The sequence below is a fragment of the Nematolebias whitei genome, chromosome 12 (assembly GCF_014905685.2).
Source record: "Nematolebias whitei isolate Nwh7 chromosome 12, NemWhi1, whole genome shotgun sequence".
NCBI classification, from domain to species: Eukaryota; Metazoa; Chordata; class Actinopteri; order Cyprinodontiformes; family Rivulidae; genus Nematolebias; species Nematolebias whitei.
In genome coordinates, this window is record NC_056509.1 from 30,858,932 (window position 1) to 30,876,418 (window position 17,487).

General features: G+C 38.8%; 1 protein-coding gene across 1 annotated transcript; it reads right to left on the reverse strand.

Annotated features, from left to right (window-relative positions):
* Positions 1–14,728: 14,728 nt before the first annotated feature.
* LOC119418146 (mitoregulin) lies at positions 14,729–15,196 on the reverse strand. Its single transcript, XM_037685399.1, has 2 exons — positions 14,997–15,196; positions 14,729–14,871 (listed from the first exon to the last, which is right to left on the reverse strand). Exon 1 carries the CDS (start codon positions 15,167–15,169, stop codon positions 14,999–15,001), a length of 171 nt encoding a protein of 56 aa, XP_037541327.1. The 5' UTR covers positions 15,170–15,196; the 3' UTR covers positions 14,729–14,871; positions 14,997–14,998.
* Between the last annotated feature and the right edge of the window lie 2,291 nt (positions 15,197–17,487).

A 17,487-nucleotide genomic window follows, 5' to 3' on the forward strand; every position in this document is an offset into this window, starting at 1 on the left:
GCTCTTCCGAGTTAATGATCTGTCCATTTAAGTTTGTGTGCATCCAGTAACTTGGGAAGATCTCAGAATTATTTTACTAACAGGGATTTTCTACCTGAATTCTGAAGGGAAAGTTAGCAAATAATCTCAGAAATTAAGATTAGGTGAATGAAGCCTGGAGCTCTGGGAAAATTTATGTCAAGAAAGGTAAAAAAAATAATAAAGAATATTTTTGTCACTGTGTGGTTGGATCACATTTTGACAAACTGTCTGCATCTAGACCTTCATCCAACATAACAAAGGTCACAATCCTCTTTAGGTAATAACAATGCCTTTATTGATTAATGCTTGAATTTTCTCTCTAATAATCCCACACAACAAGTCATTCTCAAGAGAAAGAAAACAGAGTAGTGAAAAATATAAAACCCTTTTTGAATGTTAGTTGTGCCTTTTAGGCATAAAAAAGATGCTGAACAACAGAGCGCCATGACGTAAAGAAGAAGACGAGTCTTCCTGACTGTACGATGCAGTTTGCTGGAGGGAAACCACAAATGTGCTTTTTAGTTAAACTGTTTATTGGCTTGTGAGAAACAAAGCAATAGTGACTTTGTTTTTAAGATTTCAAGAAAAATAATAGATCACGGTAAATTCCTTTGTGACTAGTGCAAAAAAAAAGTGCTTTTACTGTAATTGCTGGGGTGTTTAATACGATTGCATCCATTAACTTTGTGGATACACACAGAGTGTTTCTCTGTGTGCAAATTATTGTGTTTCATTTGACAATCAAGATGCATTTCACATTTATCTTAAAGTCACGAGTTGCCGCAAGGTGAGACTCGTGGGTCGCCGCAGCGAGTCAGACACGTAAAAACCGTCTCATCTCTCAATTCATTTCATTTCACGATGAGACCGCAGCCGAACTCAGTAATGACAATATGCAAAAACCCTCCCTGAATCTAATTCTGCTCGATCCATCTGAATTACAATGCCATCATTATTATTCCAATGCTGGAATTATACACTCCATCGGCTGGAATAAGCAGTTTCCACAGATGAGCTGACTTTGCGCTGCATATTACCCTTGTGAAAAATGTGTGTGTGTGCATGCGTACATTGTAATCGTGGTGTGTTTGCGAGGTAAAACACACCAAACACGAGCTTTTGCACTTGTGTTTTCTCACATTAAAAGGTGAAATTTTCAGGGCAGAGTAATTAAGCCCAAAGTTACTGGCCTGTGTCAAAATACAAAGTTTTCCTATAAGAGTAATTGCCAATTGTGCAGGGATGGCAAATGTGATGCACAGTGGAGGCAGGAGATGTGACTGATTCTCCTTTGGGAGTGTCACCGTGTTTTAGATGCTGTTATACGTATCTAAATGAAAAAAGTTTGAGAACAAGCTTTTTTTTTTCTGTCTCCAGCCAGCTGTGCTCACAGAAGAACAGTTGTCAACCTGTCCTCACATCAAAGTTGCCTGCATGGTCACAAAAATGGTTGTGTCCTATCGTAAAGTAATGAAACATGAGGTGACCTGACGTGGCTTAAATGAAGAGCTGCTCAGCAGAAAAATAAAAACTAACAGCGGCGTTGCAGAGCGTGCGTCTCCTCCCTGCACCCTCGTGTTCCATCAGTTTATCTCCCTCCGTTCTGTGTCCTTTTATTTTCTGCGCTCTGTTCCAGAACATCAGCCGAAGGATCATTTCTTCAGCCCTGGAACAGGCAGCTGCTGCAGACCTCCGGTTTATGGTTGCATCATCCGGTTCTTATTCCTACATCATTGTCACATTGAGGCATCCTCCTTGAAGAAAGAAAAAAATAAGTTTTATCATTGTGCTAGTATGAAGCTTTTCTTCTTTTCCTGTGCTTAAAGAAATGGTTCAAAACATGTGAATTGGCGGTTTGTGGAAAGATTATTAATAATGAATGTCTTACCTGTCACAGACAGCTTTTTGAGCAGCTTCAATGTGGGAAAAAATAAAGATTATTTCCAATGGGATTGATAAACTAATGTGGATTGCTGCCATTTTAAAACTCCTTTCAGGATTCCAATCTGTCCAGGGTTCTTTTTCTCCTTCCTCACCATCCTGGAGAGCCAGGCATGAACATTTCCCGGGGTGGCCTGCAGGGTGACCTGTCTCTGGTGTGAGACACCACTTACTCATAGCTGAGGCTGAATAGGATGAGTCAGCTGCTTCTTAAGACTGAGCTAAGACACAGAAACTTAAACTGAAACTTTACCCTCCAGCCCTCCTGGGACCTTTAAGTAAATCTTGTGTAGAAACAGTCCTTACTTGTGACATCACCTGCGCTCCTCTTGCAGTCATCCCTTTTGTGAGCATCTGTTTGTTCCTTGTGAAAACCCTCTTCAATTCTCCAATACAGAGATCCATCTTTTTCCTTTAAAAAGTTAAAGGATAAGCAACCTTGGCCTTTAGTCAGCTGGAAAACTCACCTTCCTGCCCGTTCTCATCTGTTGCTCCCTGCCTCCTTTGGTCTTGCCTTGAACTCCTGGAATCCACAAACCTGGCTGCAATAAAAGGGACAATCTGTGAAAATTTGTATCTCATAAAAATCCTGCTTTAGCTGTGTACATCTTAACTACATCCACAACAAATTATTTGTCCTCACAGATAACAGTACTTCCTGTGCTTTTCAAAATAAAACATTTGACTTGTCTTCTGTTTTGTCCTGCCTCTGTTGGCAGTAAACTCGGTCTTAAATATAAACCAAAACCTAAAACTATAAATATTTAAGAAAATATTATTCATTGATATAATAAAAATTGTGTGCAGATTTTGTTCTATGCATGACTTTGCTACAAGTACCTCTTGTATCATTTCCAGTTTTGCATAACATGGCTATTATCTATCTACTTCTATGAACATTTGCAGTTGTAAAATGTGGCAGCAGCTAGCTGTAGCATATTCATCCAACATGGTGCACTTCTGGCAGGAATATTATATTTATGTGCATATTTGAGCATTGTGAAATTAATGTTGGTGTGATAGAAAAGAAAGTTTGAAAATAGTAAATATTGATTGCGTTTTTTTTTTATTTAAGTTGGTAAAAAGCAGCATTCCATTATGATTTTAGCTGTGCTCGCAGAAGCTGATAATTTGCCAAATGTTAGAAATAAAATATAGTTTTCTAAACTGAGGCCATTCTAAGTTATATAGGTAAATAAATTCATAACCATCCCACAAAATCCTACTTTAAAATCTATTACAGTGACTTATCCTTTAAAGATGTAGCATTACAATGATTTCATGATGTCAGGACACAGTCTTCCAGCAGCAAGTCTCAAAACTCCATATTCTTTTTTTTTTTTTTTCGTCTTTTACATTATTTTTCAGTTACCTGATGTTTTTTTTTTTTTCCTTCTTCTATCTATTCAGCTCTCCGGTGTCTGTATTTTAGACAGCTCTGCCTAATGGCTTTTATAGATGAACATTCTTATGCCCAAAGTAAAATATAGCCCAGGTTCAAGCTACATTAGGCAGATGTGTTACGCATTGGACAGAAAAAAAGATTAAAGTTTGGCAGACTGGTCTGAAGTTTCCAAGCTCAGACTTTTTAATAGACATTTTAATAGACTTGAAAACTTTTAGCATGATATAAACGGATCATGCGAGGTTATTTTAATATTCAGTTGAACATCTGTCAAGCAGATAAGAGACAAACAAACTATATTCTGTGGTCATGTCTCTTGTTTGTTTTAATACAGTCCAGGAACATTCTGTGCAAAATATATTTTCAGCTGGTGAACCTTTGTGCTCTGAAGTTTTCAAAGAGCAGTAAAAGCACAGGGCTGTTAGAGTATTTCAACCTTCTAACCGAAGCAACAAACACTACCTTGAGATTGTTTAAGTGCCCTCAGAGCTGAAAACACAAAGATGGGTGGAAATGACCAGGGTGAACAGCACATACAAGTTCTCTCATGTTACATCCGTCATCATTTGCTGCTGTTATTCAGAGCTGGAGCATCCTTTTAGTGTAGTACCAGTTTCAGGGAAATGAAGGTCGAACACAGCAGTGCCACTACCATTACCACTCTCTTCGTTAAACCAGTGAGTACACTCTGTAAACAGCAGGTTGATGGGAAAACGAAGAACCCCCTTACATGAGTGGAATGAGCTACGGGTCACAGGTAGAACATGAAGAAGGTCAGACAGTCTCCATCCATCCATCCATTATCTTTACCTGCTTATTCCATTTCAGGTCACGGGGGTCACTGGTGCCCATACCCAGCTGTCACCGTGCGAAAGGCAGGGGACACCCTGGACAGGTCTCCAGTCCATCACAGGGACACATAGAGACAAACGAGACAAATAACCATTCACTCTTTCACTCACACCTTGAGACAATTTAGAGTTACCAGTCAGCCTAACATGTTTGTGTTTGGTCTGTGGGAGGAAACTGGAGTACTTGGAGAAAACCCACGCATGCACAGAGAGAACATGCAAACTCCACCCAGAAAGTTCTCTGGCTGGGATTCAATCTGGCAACCTTCTCACTGACAGGTAACAGGTCTACCAGCTGTGCCACTGTGCCACCAGTATTACACTCTAATCAGATACCGTACTTTCTGCCGTACACGTTGCACCGCTGTATAAGTCGCATCTATTATGCATCACCGCTGACGCGTCACGTTTGTTATGCATCACCGATGACCACCTGGAAATGTGGGCCGGTGTTGTGCCAAAAATCAATTTACTACCAAATGGTGGCCACGGAAGCGTGCACGGGGAGGACTTTAACAAGAATTTAACAAGATTAACACTTAAAAACAATTATTTATTTGCTCGACATTATAGCAAAGGTATGTCTCAGTTGAACTTTTCCTTAATAAATGCACTTTGATGGTCAAATTAGCTGCATTTCACCTGGGCGGCGCAGCAAAATGCAGCTGATTTGACATTTGTTCCAGGAGTTAGAATAAAATAGAAATAGAATAGAAAAAGCATTTATTGTCCCACGGATGGGAAATTCAAAGCTAACAGCAGCAACAGATAAAAAGATTCACACAAAAGTTCCTAAAATTTTAAAAACAATATATAAAGAAATAATTTAAAAAACTATATATAAAAAAATAATATAAGCAATATCAATAATAATGTTAAATATGTATTGAACATTGAGAATGGCAGACTATTTACAGTACAGTAGTATAGGCAGAGTGTGTGTTTTAGCAGAGGTTTTCCGGAGCGAGACGCTTGGTATGGCAAGTCAAGTTTCTCATTAATAGCCACTTTTACCTATTAAGACAAAACTTACACTTGGCTTGCCATTAGAGCGCCCTCTAGTGGCTGAAAATGATAGTGTTCAATATTTTCCATGTCAGACTGAATGATCAGATCTGTCAAAAATTGGATTATAAATATGGGGGGGGTGTAGATTAGTAGCTTTGGTGTATAAGTCGCAGGACTTGCAAATTTATGTAAAAAGGCGCGACTTGTACAGAGAAAAATACGATAATTGTTCAATTTTGTTACGATTGCACAAGATTTTTGTTTTGTTGTATTGTTGGTGACAGAGTAAAACAGATGAATAACGTCTCCAACTCATCCTAAGAATCCTCAGCGGTGTTTGGCACTGAAATCTGTGGTTGCCTGATAATTAGTGCAACAGATATCTATTGTTCCCTGAACATCACTTTTGAATTTGAGCTCATTGGATCCTGGTATTTTAATGCCTATGCTGAAACGGTTCTTTAAACAAACATCTCTTATGGCTCATCAAGGAATAAGAAGCTGCTCACTGCATCAGTTGGCATTAAATAACTTGTCATATCACATCTGTAATTTTCTAAATTGAAACATACCTGTTTGTTCAAATAGCAGCTTATTTTTTTTCATGTAATTCCTGATGGACAATGCACCAAATTGCTACTTTTTGGTAAGATATATATGATTTATTGTCTCGAGATAGAGAACAAAGTCTGTTTTGGGGAACATAATGAGGATGTGTGTTAGAGGAGAGATGTGGGCTTCACACCTTCATCCATAATGCAGAAAAGACGTGAGGGCATGTCTGAGCATCATAAATATACAGAGAAAAGTGAACGCTCCTGGAGACTCCTGAGTTTTTTTTTTTATCAGATGCTGAGCTGCTAGGTAAACACAGAAACACTCACCCACATAAAATCAGAGCAGGATTTTGAGTTAATTTCTGTGCAGGCGGTATGTTAGACTGGTAAACCCTTGCAGAGTTTTAATTGTAGTGGCAAATGGGACTGGGGAAAAACAAAACAGCTTGTTAATTTATTTATAAATCTTACTTGAAAAATGTCAAGCAGAAATCCCGCAAGATTAAAATAATTTATTTTACCTTAGTGAGACAACAGAAAATGTGTACTAATGAGTATAAGAATCATTAACACTTAACACAAAGTCAGGGAGGTTAGAGACAAAATTCAAGGTTTCTAAGACTTTTAATAAGTTCACCAAGGTAACAGATGATGTGCATCAAACCCAAAGATAGAGATACAAAGAGGGAGAGGGGGGATTCAGTAACTGCAGGTTTACTGATTACTAACAGGAAAGAGGTGGTGAGTAGCTGGAGCAGGGACAACTTAGGACCTCTGGTGGTATCTTAAGAGCAACATTAGGAACATGACTCAGCAGAATAATTCAAATTAAAGACACAATACCAAACAGAAAATAAACTCCAAAACAAAAATAACAAAAAAACACAATAATCTCACAATGCTTATGAGAATCAGAACAAGCTTTATTATCATTGCACCGAGATACAATGAGAACATGTAACGTACAGGCGTCCGAAAGATGGACGGAGTGCACGAAGCTGCTGCTATCAAGCGCGGCCTTCTTATTCTTATTCAGAATACATTTTTTTTAGATAGAAAAAGGGACAAAGCCATGAGGAGAGGGTAGAAGCATTACAAAAAAAAGATCTCGTCACACCTTGTCCTTACAGGGAAAGATTTAAGACATCACAAAACTCTGCCAGTAAGCACATTTATGAACATGTACATATGCATTAACAAATGAGGGGGTCCATGAAGGACTAGAGTCTATAGTCCTGATAAGATGATGGCCAGCCAGCACAGTTCTAATAAGACTCCACAGAAGAGGGTGGGGGTTGTGATAGACCAAGCTTTTCCTTAGTTTACACATTTCCCAGGAGAAACTGATAAGTCGACCTGTTCTGAGGCCAGCTGAGGAGAGATTCAGATAAACACAATTGTTGATTTATTCAGGCAGACTATTTTTCCGTCTGCCTTGAGTCTGTACTGATAACTTTCCAAGGTTCGAAATGGCCAGATTAGGGTGCATTGTGCTGGTCCGTGCTACGAGCCTCTTCAAGATGGTTTTTCATGCTGACGAGTTCCAAAGCAGCAGGTGGCCTGCGATTCAAATCACTTCCAGCATAAAGTTTCGCTCGTAAATCAGCTGATTTTGAGTCCTCCAAGCACGAACCAAACCTTCACATAGACAGCAGCTCGCCGAGGTCCTAATTAGCTGCTGCTGTCTCCTTTGTATGTTGATAAGCCAGGATCTAGGCTATTCCAAAACCAGGAAACATGTTATCATAAATCCAATTATCGGCAATTTCAGCATCCTCTGTTGATAGCAGAGGTAGACACATCCCCCCCCCCCCCCCACCCAGAGATATATCCAGCTGCACGTCTCGTCCGAGCAGATGAGGGTTCTCCAGGATCCTATGGCTTTGTTGAAAGAATTTGTAATATACGTCGAAAGTTCAGTTGGTCAGATCCAAAACAGTAGTTTCCATTTCGGGAGTTGTGTAAAAAATAGGAGCTGCTCTGATACACAGAGAGCGAGCAAAAAAGCAGGAGGAAAACAGGAAGCGGGAAGGAATGCGTACGCCTCGTTACAGAGCTAGTGAAGAAAGAAAGAAAAAAAAGATGACTTATCAACATAGATGTCGCTGGAGCCAGAGAGTAGTAGCTACCAAAGAGCTGTTTAACCTGACATCACAATGTAATCAGACATATACTATAGTCATGGCATGTTACCAAATTTTATTTTGCATCAACATGCAGAGTTGACTTTAAATGTTGCATCATAACAATGTTCTATCCACTCCATCTCCTGGGGGGCTCTGCTGGATAAATGATTATGGGTACAACTTCCTGTCAGACACTGGAAGTAGAAGTAAGCATCGTGGTAGCAGAGCATGAGCCACAGTTTATTTGAAAGTAATTTGCATTCAGTTCAGCAGATAAAACACCGTTTTTGTTTTGTTCACATTTATTTAACCACTGTAAAGCGTACTGAAATAGCCGTGCTGAATTCAGGAACCCGTTGTGTTCGCGGCTGCACGAACAACCGGACCAAACTAAATCAGTGGCTACAACAACAGTGTTTTTTTTTGGCTGCAGTCAAGAGTTGTTTTTAATGAATCACCTGGTCAGATGGTCAGATTCTCAAGTCTATCAGCACAGACACTTACACAGAACCACGTGCTGTCAAACAGATTGAAGGTCTCGCAGCTCTGTCACTGTTTACGTAAATGTCCTTTGAAAAAAGATGCTACCAAACGAGCCCAGATCAATGAAGTGTTACTGTCTTCAGTCGCAGTATTTAAAGTGAAGCTGTGGCCCTTTAGTCATTTATAAACATGTAATCACTGGTTAGCTGAACGTGTTGGCTCCATGTTTTATTATGTGTGTATTTCATCTGTTAGCTAATGTTATTCAGTGTTTGACACTGAATAACATTAACAGGTTAACTTCTTGAAACTCACTTCAGCATATAAAATGCCATGAGAAGAGAGATGTTCAGGGGTCTGTGCATGCCTTCAGTACCATACTGGAAACCCCATCAGGACCAGCTGGGATTCAGCTCTCAGGTTTCTTCTTACCTCCCATTCCTGCAGGGAGAGAGAGCTGCTGTGAGGAGAAAGCAAGGGCTGAGAATTTCCAGGCTGTTTCTCCTCAAACCTGGCAAAGAAATGATGTGTCTTCTGCTACTGAGATGTTGGTGTTGGAGCTGCTAGTGCCGTGGCCTTTGTTGCTGCTCACGTTAGCTTTCAGCTGCATTTTTGCCTCTTCTGCTTTTGCTAGATTTCTGGTTCTTTTAGTTTTAACAACGCAGTTTCGGCTTCTTCAGCAAATATCTGCAGCCGTTCAACACCTAGCGTTCACGTTTTCCTATTTATTCATTTGCTCCCTGACTATGTAAATAAAAATAGAGCATTTTATTATTTATTTAACCTTTATTTACTCGAGCAAATCCCATTAAGATCACAGATCTCTTCGCCTCCTCTCTGCTGTCACAGAGGCCAGAGGGCACCATCACACGAGCAGAAAGCCAATCAGGAAGCTTATTAAACATGGCGCTCCCTGAGCACACTCAATACAGACGAAGGACACGAGCTCCGAGGTCTTTGTGCCAATTAGTAAAATCAGATCAATCTCAGCAGTTAGTGCGAAGTGTTTCTCCTGCTCATCATCGCCGTCTCGTCGGTCGTCACGCGCAGCTGGATGTAAAGTAAACGAGGAGCAGACAGTCGCAGCCTGTTTCAGAAAAATATTCATCACAATTTAGGAACAACAGAAGCCACTGAGGGACAAGAACACCCTGCTGCGAATCCAAGACGCTAACACGCTCGTGTGCTTAAGTTTCTGCTGAGCTGGTAATTCTTTACTTTCCTCCTCAAAATCTTGGCTGTCAGGCAAACAAATGCATATTAACATATTAGTTTATGATTTATCCAAGCAGGTGGTGTTTATGTATTCGTTTGACATGTTTCTGGTTATTTATATAGACTATAAACAGAAGTCAGGTAATAATGTTTTTTTGTTTGTGTTAGCAAAATATGAATGAGTGATTTGAAGGAAACTAGAAAGTGTTCATTGGACGGACAGCTACAGCTCATCAGCTTTTGGAGTCTGTAACAATCTGATGGTGGTTGAACCCAAAACGCAGGGAGGACTCAGGCTTGAAGGAAACGTTCTTTAACGAAAATAAAGCAAAGGGCTGACGTGGCAGCAACAACTTCCATGAACCATGAGAGGACGCAGAGGGACACTAAACCAGGACGTGGTGCAACACAGGAGCAAGGAGCCTTCATGAGACAATGCCCAGACAGCAAAGAACAGGAGACGCAGACATACGCAGACACTGACGAGACCGAGTGAAAAAACCTGGGACAGACAACAGGTGTAGGAGGCGGAGAACTTGATTACCGTATTTTTCACCGTATAGGTCGCTTTTTTTTTTTTGCATAATTTGCATGCCCTGCAACTTGTAGGCCAAAGTCATGTATTTATGGATATTTTCCCCATATTTATAAAACAATTTTTGGTTGAGATATGACCGTTTTCATTCATTCTGAATGAAAAAAATTGAACACTATCATTTTCAGCCACCAGTTAGCAGTCGAGTAAGGTATGTCGTTGTATCATGTAATACATATGTGTCAAGCTCAAGGCTGAGATGCCAAATGTGGCCCTCCTTAACATTTTATCTGGACTACAATATGTTATTTAAAATGTACAATAATTATATCACTTTAATTTTTTTCGGTAATCTTTGATTATGATGTCAAAAATGCAACAGAAAATGTCAAATAAGGACAATTAAACTCTTGTTGAGGAACCTGCAATCAAGAAAATATGTTGGGTATTTAACTTGAGTTAATGTAGATTCTGAAACCGGCCCTTAGTTTGAAAAAGGTTTTAATTTTGGTCCCCTTTTGTAAGTGGGTTTGACACCCCTGATGTAATAGGTAAAAATGGCTATTAATGACACAATTGGCTTGCCATAGCCTGCCGCCGTCGTCTGCCTGGAGCAACCTAATCAGCTGCCCCGGCAAAATGCATTTATTAAGTAAAAGTTCAACTAAGATACATCTTTACTATAAAGTCGAGTTAACAATTAATTGTTTTTAGGTGGTTATTTCGTTAAATTTGAAATGAATGGCCACGCAAACGTGACGCTTCAGCGGTGACGCATAATATATGCAACTTATACGGCGAAGGGACATATTTATGGATTTTTCCACTTTATTAGACTTATTTGGAATACTGCAACTTATAGGGCAGAGTGACGTTTACGGCGGAAAATACGGTACATGAGGGAGCAATAGCTGGGACAGACAACACGATGGAGCCAGACACAAAGGAACAGAGTCGAACACAAGGATCAGAAAAGGAAATAAACAAAACACAAAGAAAACAGTCTAAAGGACAGATTTTGTCAAAGTCAACCTGAAAAGAAGATAGCCACCACACCTAGTTGACCTTTTGCCAACACAAAACAAATGTTAAGCTACATTGTGGTGTGGTAGTAGCTGAGAGTCACCCGCAAGGTATATTCTGAACGCCACCATTTCTCAACACTGGATTGTCTTTGTTTATATCTCTGGCATTAAATGTGGGCATGCATTTTGTCAAATAATGCTTGGCTTACCGTATTTTTCGAACTGTAAGGCGCACTTAAAATCATTTTATTTTCTTAAAAATTGACCTTATAATCAGGTGCACCTTATGTATGAATTCTGGTTGTGCTTACTGACCTCGAACCGATGTTATGTGGTCCACGGCGCACAAAAATCTGTCAAAATGAACTCGTTTTGCTTAATGCGCCTGAAAAATATGGTATATTGAGGAATGGATTTTCCTGAACAACTGATTTTACAAACTACAAAGTTTTTGATTCTGCGTAAAACAAGATATTAGAAACTTTGGTCTTAATGAAAGCGTGAAAAAGCGTGCTCGTGGGAGCAGTTTCTGCCACATATGCTCCCCTGCTAACGGTCTAATGAAACATTCTCACACAGTCTAATGTGACACCTTCAGATTACATTACTCCAAAATGACCCAGACTGCAACTAAAGGGTGTAGACTTTAAATTAAAGTAATTAAGATCATTAAAATCTACGCTTGGAAATTAGCTTCATTTTTCTCGTGTTAATGGAAAGTGCTGGATCATCCCTGAAAACGTCCTCAAAGAAGCTGTTGCTTCTTTTTATTTTTGAGGACTGGGGGGATTTTCATGGCTTTGCACATTCCCCCGTCTACACAGCCTGAAACATAAAGTCTGTAAATAATAAACAGAGACATCTTTATATTCCTGGACGAGTTGAAGCTTAACCTCCACTGATCTCCCTCCTCGTCGATGACAAAATGCTACAGGGGGAGAGGGAAAGGACTTTTTAAGGTTTTGTCAAAAAGCTTGTTGAGACACAGAGCTGCTCAGCTGACGATGATAAAAAAAAAGGAGATCTACACACAAAATCTAATTTCAGAGTCAGTGACAGGAATGTTAGAGGAAGGAGAACTTCTGTGCAGGATAGAGACAGAGTACCAGCTCCACCTACAGACAGGCTCAGAGAGACCCCCTCCCACATCTGCAGCTAGGATCTAATAAAACCAAATGACACTTATGTGATACGCTGCTGACACGTTTCTGGAGTTTGCCAGTTCTGGGAATAAAATATGAAGTATGTTTATTCTAGACAATAATTTTAATGTTTGTTTGTTTTTATTTGTAATGTGTGTGAAAATGAACATTTCGGACTATTGCTGAACAAAAACTTTTTTTTAAGTCTTCAGTTGATCCAAAATGCTGCTGCCAGAGGCTTAACTGGAGTTAGTGGGAGAGATCACATCTCTCCAGTTTTAGCTTCTCTCCATTGGCTCCCTGTCAAATCCAGAAGACTCCAAATTCTTACTTCTAACCTACGAAGCCCTCAACAACCTAGCTCCTTCTTAAATTACATATCTTATTGTTCCATATTTTCCTAATAGAGCACTTCGCTCTCAGACTGCAGGCTTACTTGTGGCAGTTTCCAAAAGCGGAATGGGAGGAAGATCGTTCAGTTATCAGGCTCCTCTCTTGTGGAACCGACTTCCAGTTTCTGTCCGTGAGTTTTACGGCTGGGCTTAAGACTTTCCTTTTTGATAAATCCTATAGTTAGGGTTGGCTTCTTATATCCTTTAAGCTTAGACTACTAGAGGACAAACTGACCTCATTTCTTAAAATTGTTAAAATTGAATAGTTTTCATTTTATACTATTTCTATCCATGTGATTCTCAGCCTGCCATTGTGTATCTGTTCCTCCTTCCTGTTCCTCTCAAACCCAGCCGGTCGAAGCAGATGACCGCTTGTCCTGAGCCTGGTTCTGATAAAGGTTTCTTCCTCATGAGGGAGTTTTTCCTTTCCACTGTTGCCTTCATGTTTGCTCAAGATGAGTCTGTGATGGAACTCAATTCAAAGCAGTCTGCTCCTCAGATAAATTATATTAACTTACATTTTATGTATATGAATGTTTCTGTTCAGTGCCGAGATGACTTCTGTTGTGACTTGGTGCTAGATAAATCAACTGAAATTTAACTTAAAACACAGATGTTGCACAAATAACAGCTGTGGCAATTATTGGATGAATAAATTCAAGAGAATTTGTTACAAATTGTTTGGTTGTCCTAAACCTTTACGAAAAAATCACCTCCATCCATCCAGCAAATGGTCTGATCAGCTTTTATTGAAGCAGCAACCAGTTTACCAAATCCTGGTTAAAAAGATGCAAACTACACATTCAGAACGAGCACCGGCACCATTAGGAATCTGGTAAATGGAGGACCAGACTTTCATGCTTGTTTTTTTTTTTTTTTACGCATGACCGTTTTGTCTTGCAGCAAGAAATAGATGAATCTCTGTCAACGCCTGATGATTTATCTTCCAAAAGTTGGTTCCAAGACAATCTTTAATCAACAAGTTCAAACCAGCTCCACCAAGAGTGAGGCTTATTTAATCTCTCCATAAAACTCTGAACAAATCTGCCTTGAGTTTCCGCTCAGCTCAGTCTGTGAACGTCATTCAGTGTTCGTGTTTCAACCTTTACTTTCATCCAACATCTTGGGACTCCAGACAGGTTGCAGATCTCCATAAATTGTTTTGCTTATTTGCAACTTTTGGAATGTATATAATTGTCCTGAAAATGCCATTTTTCATTTATTTAAATATTTTTTTTTATCTGACCCAAAACATTACTTTTTGACTTTTCATTCCATCTTTTGCAACCAACGTCACTCAGCATTCAAATAATTAAGCGCACTTGCAAACAAAACTGTAGCTCTCAACCATTCATGTATTACATCAAACAATGATGCAAGTTTGTAATGGGTTGTTAAACAAGACCAAAACAGTTACTTTTAATTACAGTGAAGCAGTTGTGTGTAAAGTGCTCATGGTGTGAGATTTAATGAGCTGCAAGTTAAATTGTGTCAACACAATCAGTTCGCTGAAACACAACACACAATGATTTAAGGCGTTAGCCTTGATATATTTGACCACAGTCTGTAAAATATTATGTTTCTATAATTTACATGACTAAGAGCCACAATAGTCCTATCTTTCGTTAGTATTAAGTAAAAACAGAAAACTACACCAGTTGTGCCAAGTCCTGGTCCACTATCCTGCATGTTTTGGCTCTTTTTCCTGCTCCAGTATGTCATCAAGCTCTGCAGAAACCTGTTAATTCAATTCAACTGTGCTCAAATAGAAAAACATCTAAAACATGCAGAACATTGTCCCTCCAGGAGCGTTTGGACGTAGCTGTAATGTTCCTTTCCGTCCAGCAGGTGGCAGAACAACAACACAAATCCTGTTAGTTTCTCTTGCTCACTCTTTCTTTGCTTGAAACAAGTGTACAGAAAGTTGAAAAAGCTAGTGGACAAAAATATACAAATGCTTAATTTTACAGATAAAAATCCTGACAAAAAAAAAAAGGACCCACAAAATACATTTTCCCCAAATGTGTCCATATAAATGCATGCACGAACAGAAAGGAGCTTCTGATCTTTCAAGTTCCTCTTGAATCTTCTTGGCAAAAATATGAAGTCTCTTCAGGCGTGGGACACAGGACAGATATGTAGGACAGCCAGGAGACAGCAGCCTCACAGTCTGTCAAATAAAGAAAAAAATAAGAAATGAGAATGGTAAAACGAAGAACTACAAAAAAACCACTAAAATATGTCCGGTTTAATTCAAGCTGGGGCGTCACTTCGCGTGACGAATCTGCCGTTTACCATCAGGCTAAGTCCAGCTTCTTCTGTGTTTCTGACAGTTTGTCCTGAAGTCGTTTCTTCCTCCAGTCCAGAAACTTCCTCCTCATTCTGTTCGCCTGCCAGCCCGACAAGAAGCCCACGGCAAAAGAAACCACCACGGCGACTTGAAGCGTCCTCTCCGAGAAGTCCGCCATGTTTGTCCTCTGAGCGCGCGACTGTTTGCGGAAACGCCTCACAGGAAGTACATTATACCCTGCGAGCGCTTCAAAATAAGAGTCGGTTTTTAATTTTATTTTTAATTTATTTATTTTTTTTAAGGTGGTTTATGTAATTTTGACTTCTCAAACTTTCTGCTTAATGGAACTGCATTTCCAACACTGGTGAAAAATAAAACATCATTGGAGCTAGAGTTATGATATACTATCTTATTAATAAGAATGATCAACTTATCTCTAATAGGACTTAGAATATCATATGTGACAGAATATCTAAAATTAAATGACATAGCATCCCACAATTATAACTTAGCTTCTGATAATATTGAGAATGTATTTCATGAGATGCTAAGTCATATTTGGAGATAGTAGCTTAGAGTTTTATTTATTTATTTATTTATTTAACAAACTGTGATTTCATTCTAGTTCACTCCTGTTTCTAAGAGTAAATAAATTAACCAAAGGTGCATATTAATGCTTACTATTAACATATCTAATCAAAACATTAACCGGTGGATGTATTTTTAAAAATCGTATTAATTTATTTATCAAACAAACATAGAAAAATGGATAACTGAGTTGTAAAAAATACATCTGTCTTTTTAAGTGTTCATGTGTGACAGAAGAGTAAACCTTCAGACTAAAGGTTTGTGGGATTTTGTTTGTTTGTTTGTTTTGTTTGTAATTAAAATGTTAGGGTTCACTAAAAGCAGTGTAAAAATGACCTTATAATTAGGAGCTCTCAGTTTTATGTCAGAGATGAAAATCAGAAAACAGTGACAAAAGATTTAAAAAATGAGAAAAACTACTAAGTATGACAGAAATTAGACACATAGTGCTTTATATGTTAATGAACTTGCATAAATGTAAAATAAAAAATATTACAAATAAAAGTACAAACACAAAAAGAAGTAAATGTAGGCTCATATGAGATCCCAAAATTATATATATATGTAGTGAACCTGATCTGACCCTGATCTGACCCTGATGACCCCAAATCTATCAGATGGACAGGGACTGTTATTTCATTGATCTGAATACAGTCTGAGCCATCTGATGACTTTCTTTCTTGAATTAATCAAGCAGAAAAGACAATTCTCTATGATCATCACTGTTTACAAATGTTTGATAATCAAATTGTGTTAGTTCACTCAATGTTACAGGTTGAAAAGAACTACTCATTTTTATTTTACATAAACAGTAAGTAATGATTTTTATTCCTCATTCAAAGAAGAAATCAGGTTAATATGCATTTCTTGATTTTTCTGTCTGCAATGTAAGTATGTTAAAGGTCGGTTTTCGGTCAACTAAAATGTTTACCGAGAAAGATGTCATGTTTAAACTTTTTCAGAAGATTATAAGTGTGAAACTCCACGAAGTCTGAAGTCCTACAATAATCTTTCTGTTCGTTACTAAACAATCCTTGATTTCTAATAACATCTTACATCATACACCACACCTCTATTCCTGGTCCATCGACCAATCAAAAGCTCTCAAATGAACCGGAAGTCGACCCATTTAAAATGTGGCAACTTCCCAGTTCATGTGAGAATTCCAGAGATGAAGAACTAGAGAGTTGCTGGAGTTGAAAGATTTTGAAGAGTCTAGTCAGTTCCTAAGAAGGAAAGAGTTTGGAGGGAGTGATGCAGATCCTGAGAGTTCTGTTAGAGTGAAAGGAGTTCAGAGTTCTTGGGTGCAAACGCGTTCAGGATGATCCAGAGACGTTTTGGGATTATAACTTCTGTTTGAACAAACCACGCACGACTCTCGAAGGATTTCAGCTGCTCTCAACGGAGACGCTGAAATAGTCGGAAGGATTCTATACCGAGCTGATCTACGTCAACCAGGTAACAGTTTCTATTTGACTAAAGTGTACCGGAGGCAAGCTGAGATCTGATGAAGCGTGCACGTTCTGGACAAACAGATTAATTCCCTCACATATCTCTCTGTAAGATAAATCTCCATTTCATCTTAAAACTCTCCTCTATCTCATAAAATCAGTACAGATATTTTAGAAATATCTGAAGCAAAGTCCTCAGTCACCGCCGCGTGATTGAAGTTCATTTTCTGTGAAACTTGTCTGTTATTATTTTCATATTTTGCCAAATTAATGTAAATGTTTGATGTTAAATTTTGATTCTGAAAATAAATGACCGCATTCATTTTGATGGGTCAAAGATAAATAACGTCTCTCGTTACATGTCTGTTAAATTCAATGCACGACATTACACAGTCAGAAAGATGAGGAACTCGTGAATATTGTATGCATATATATCTCATATATTGTCATACTACAT

Bases quoted from the DNA above. Each gene is read 5' to 3' on its own strand.
- LOC119418146 (XM_037685399.1), bottom strand. From the start codon at position 15,169: ATGGCGGACTTCTCGGAGAGGACGCTTCAAGTCGCCGTGGTGGTTTCT.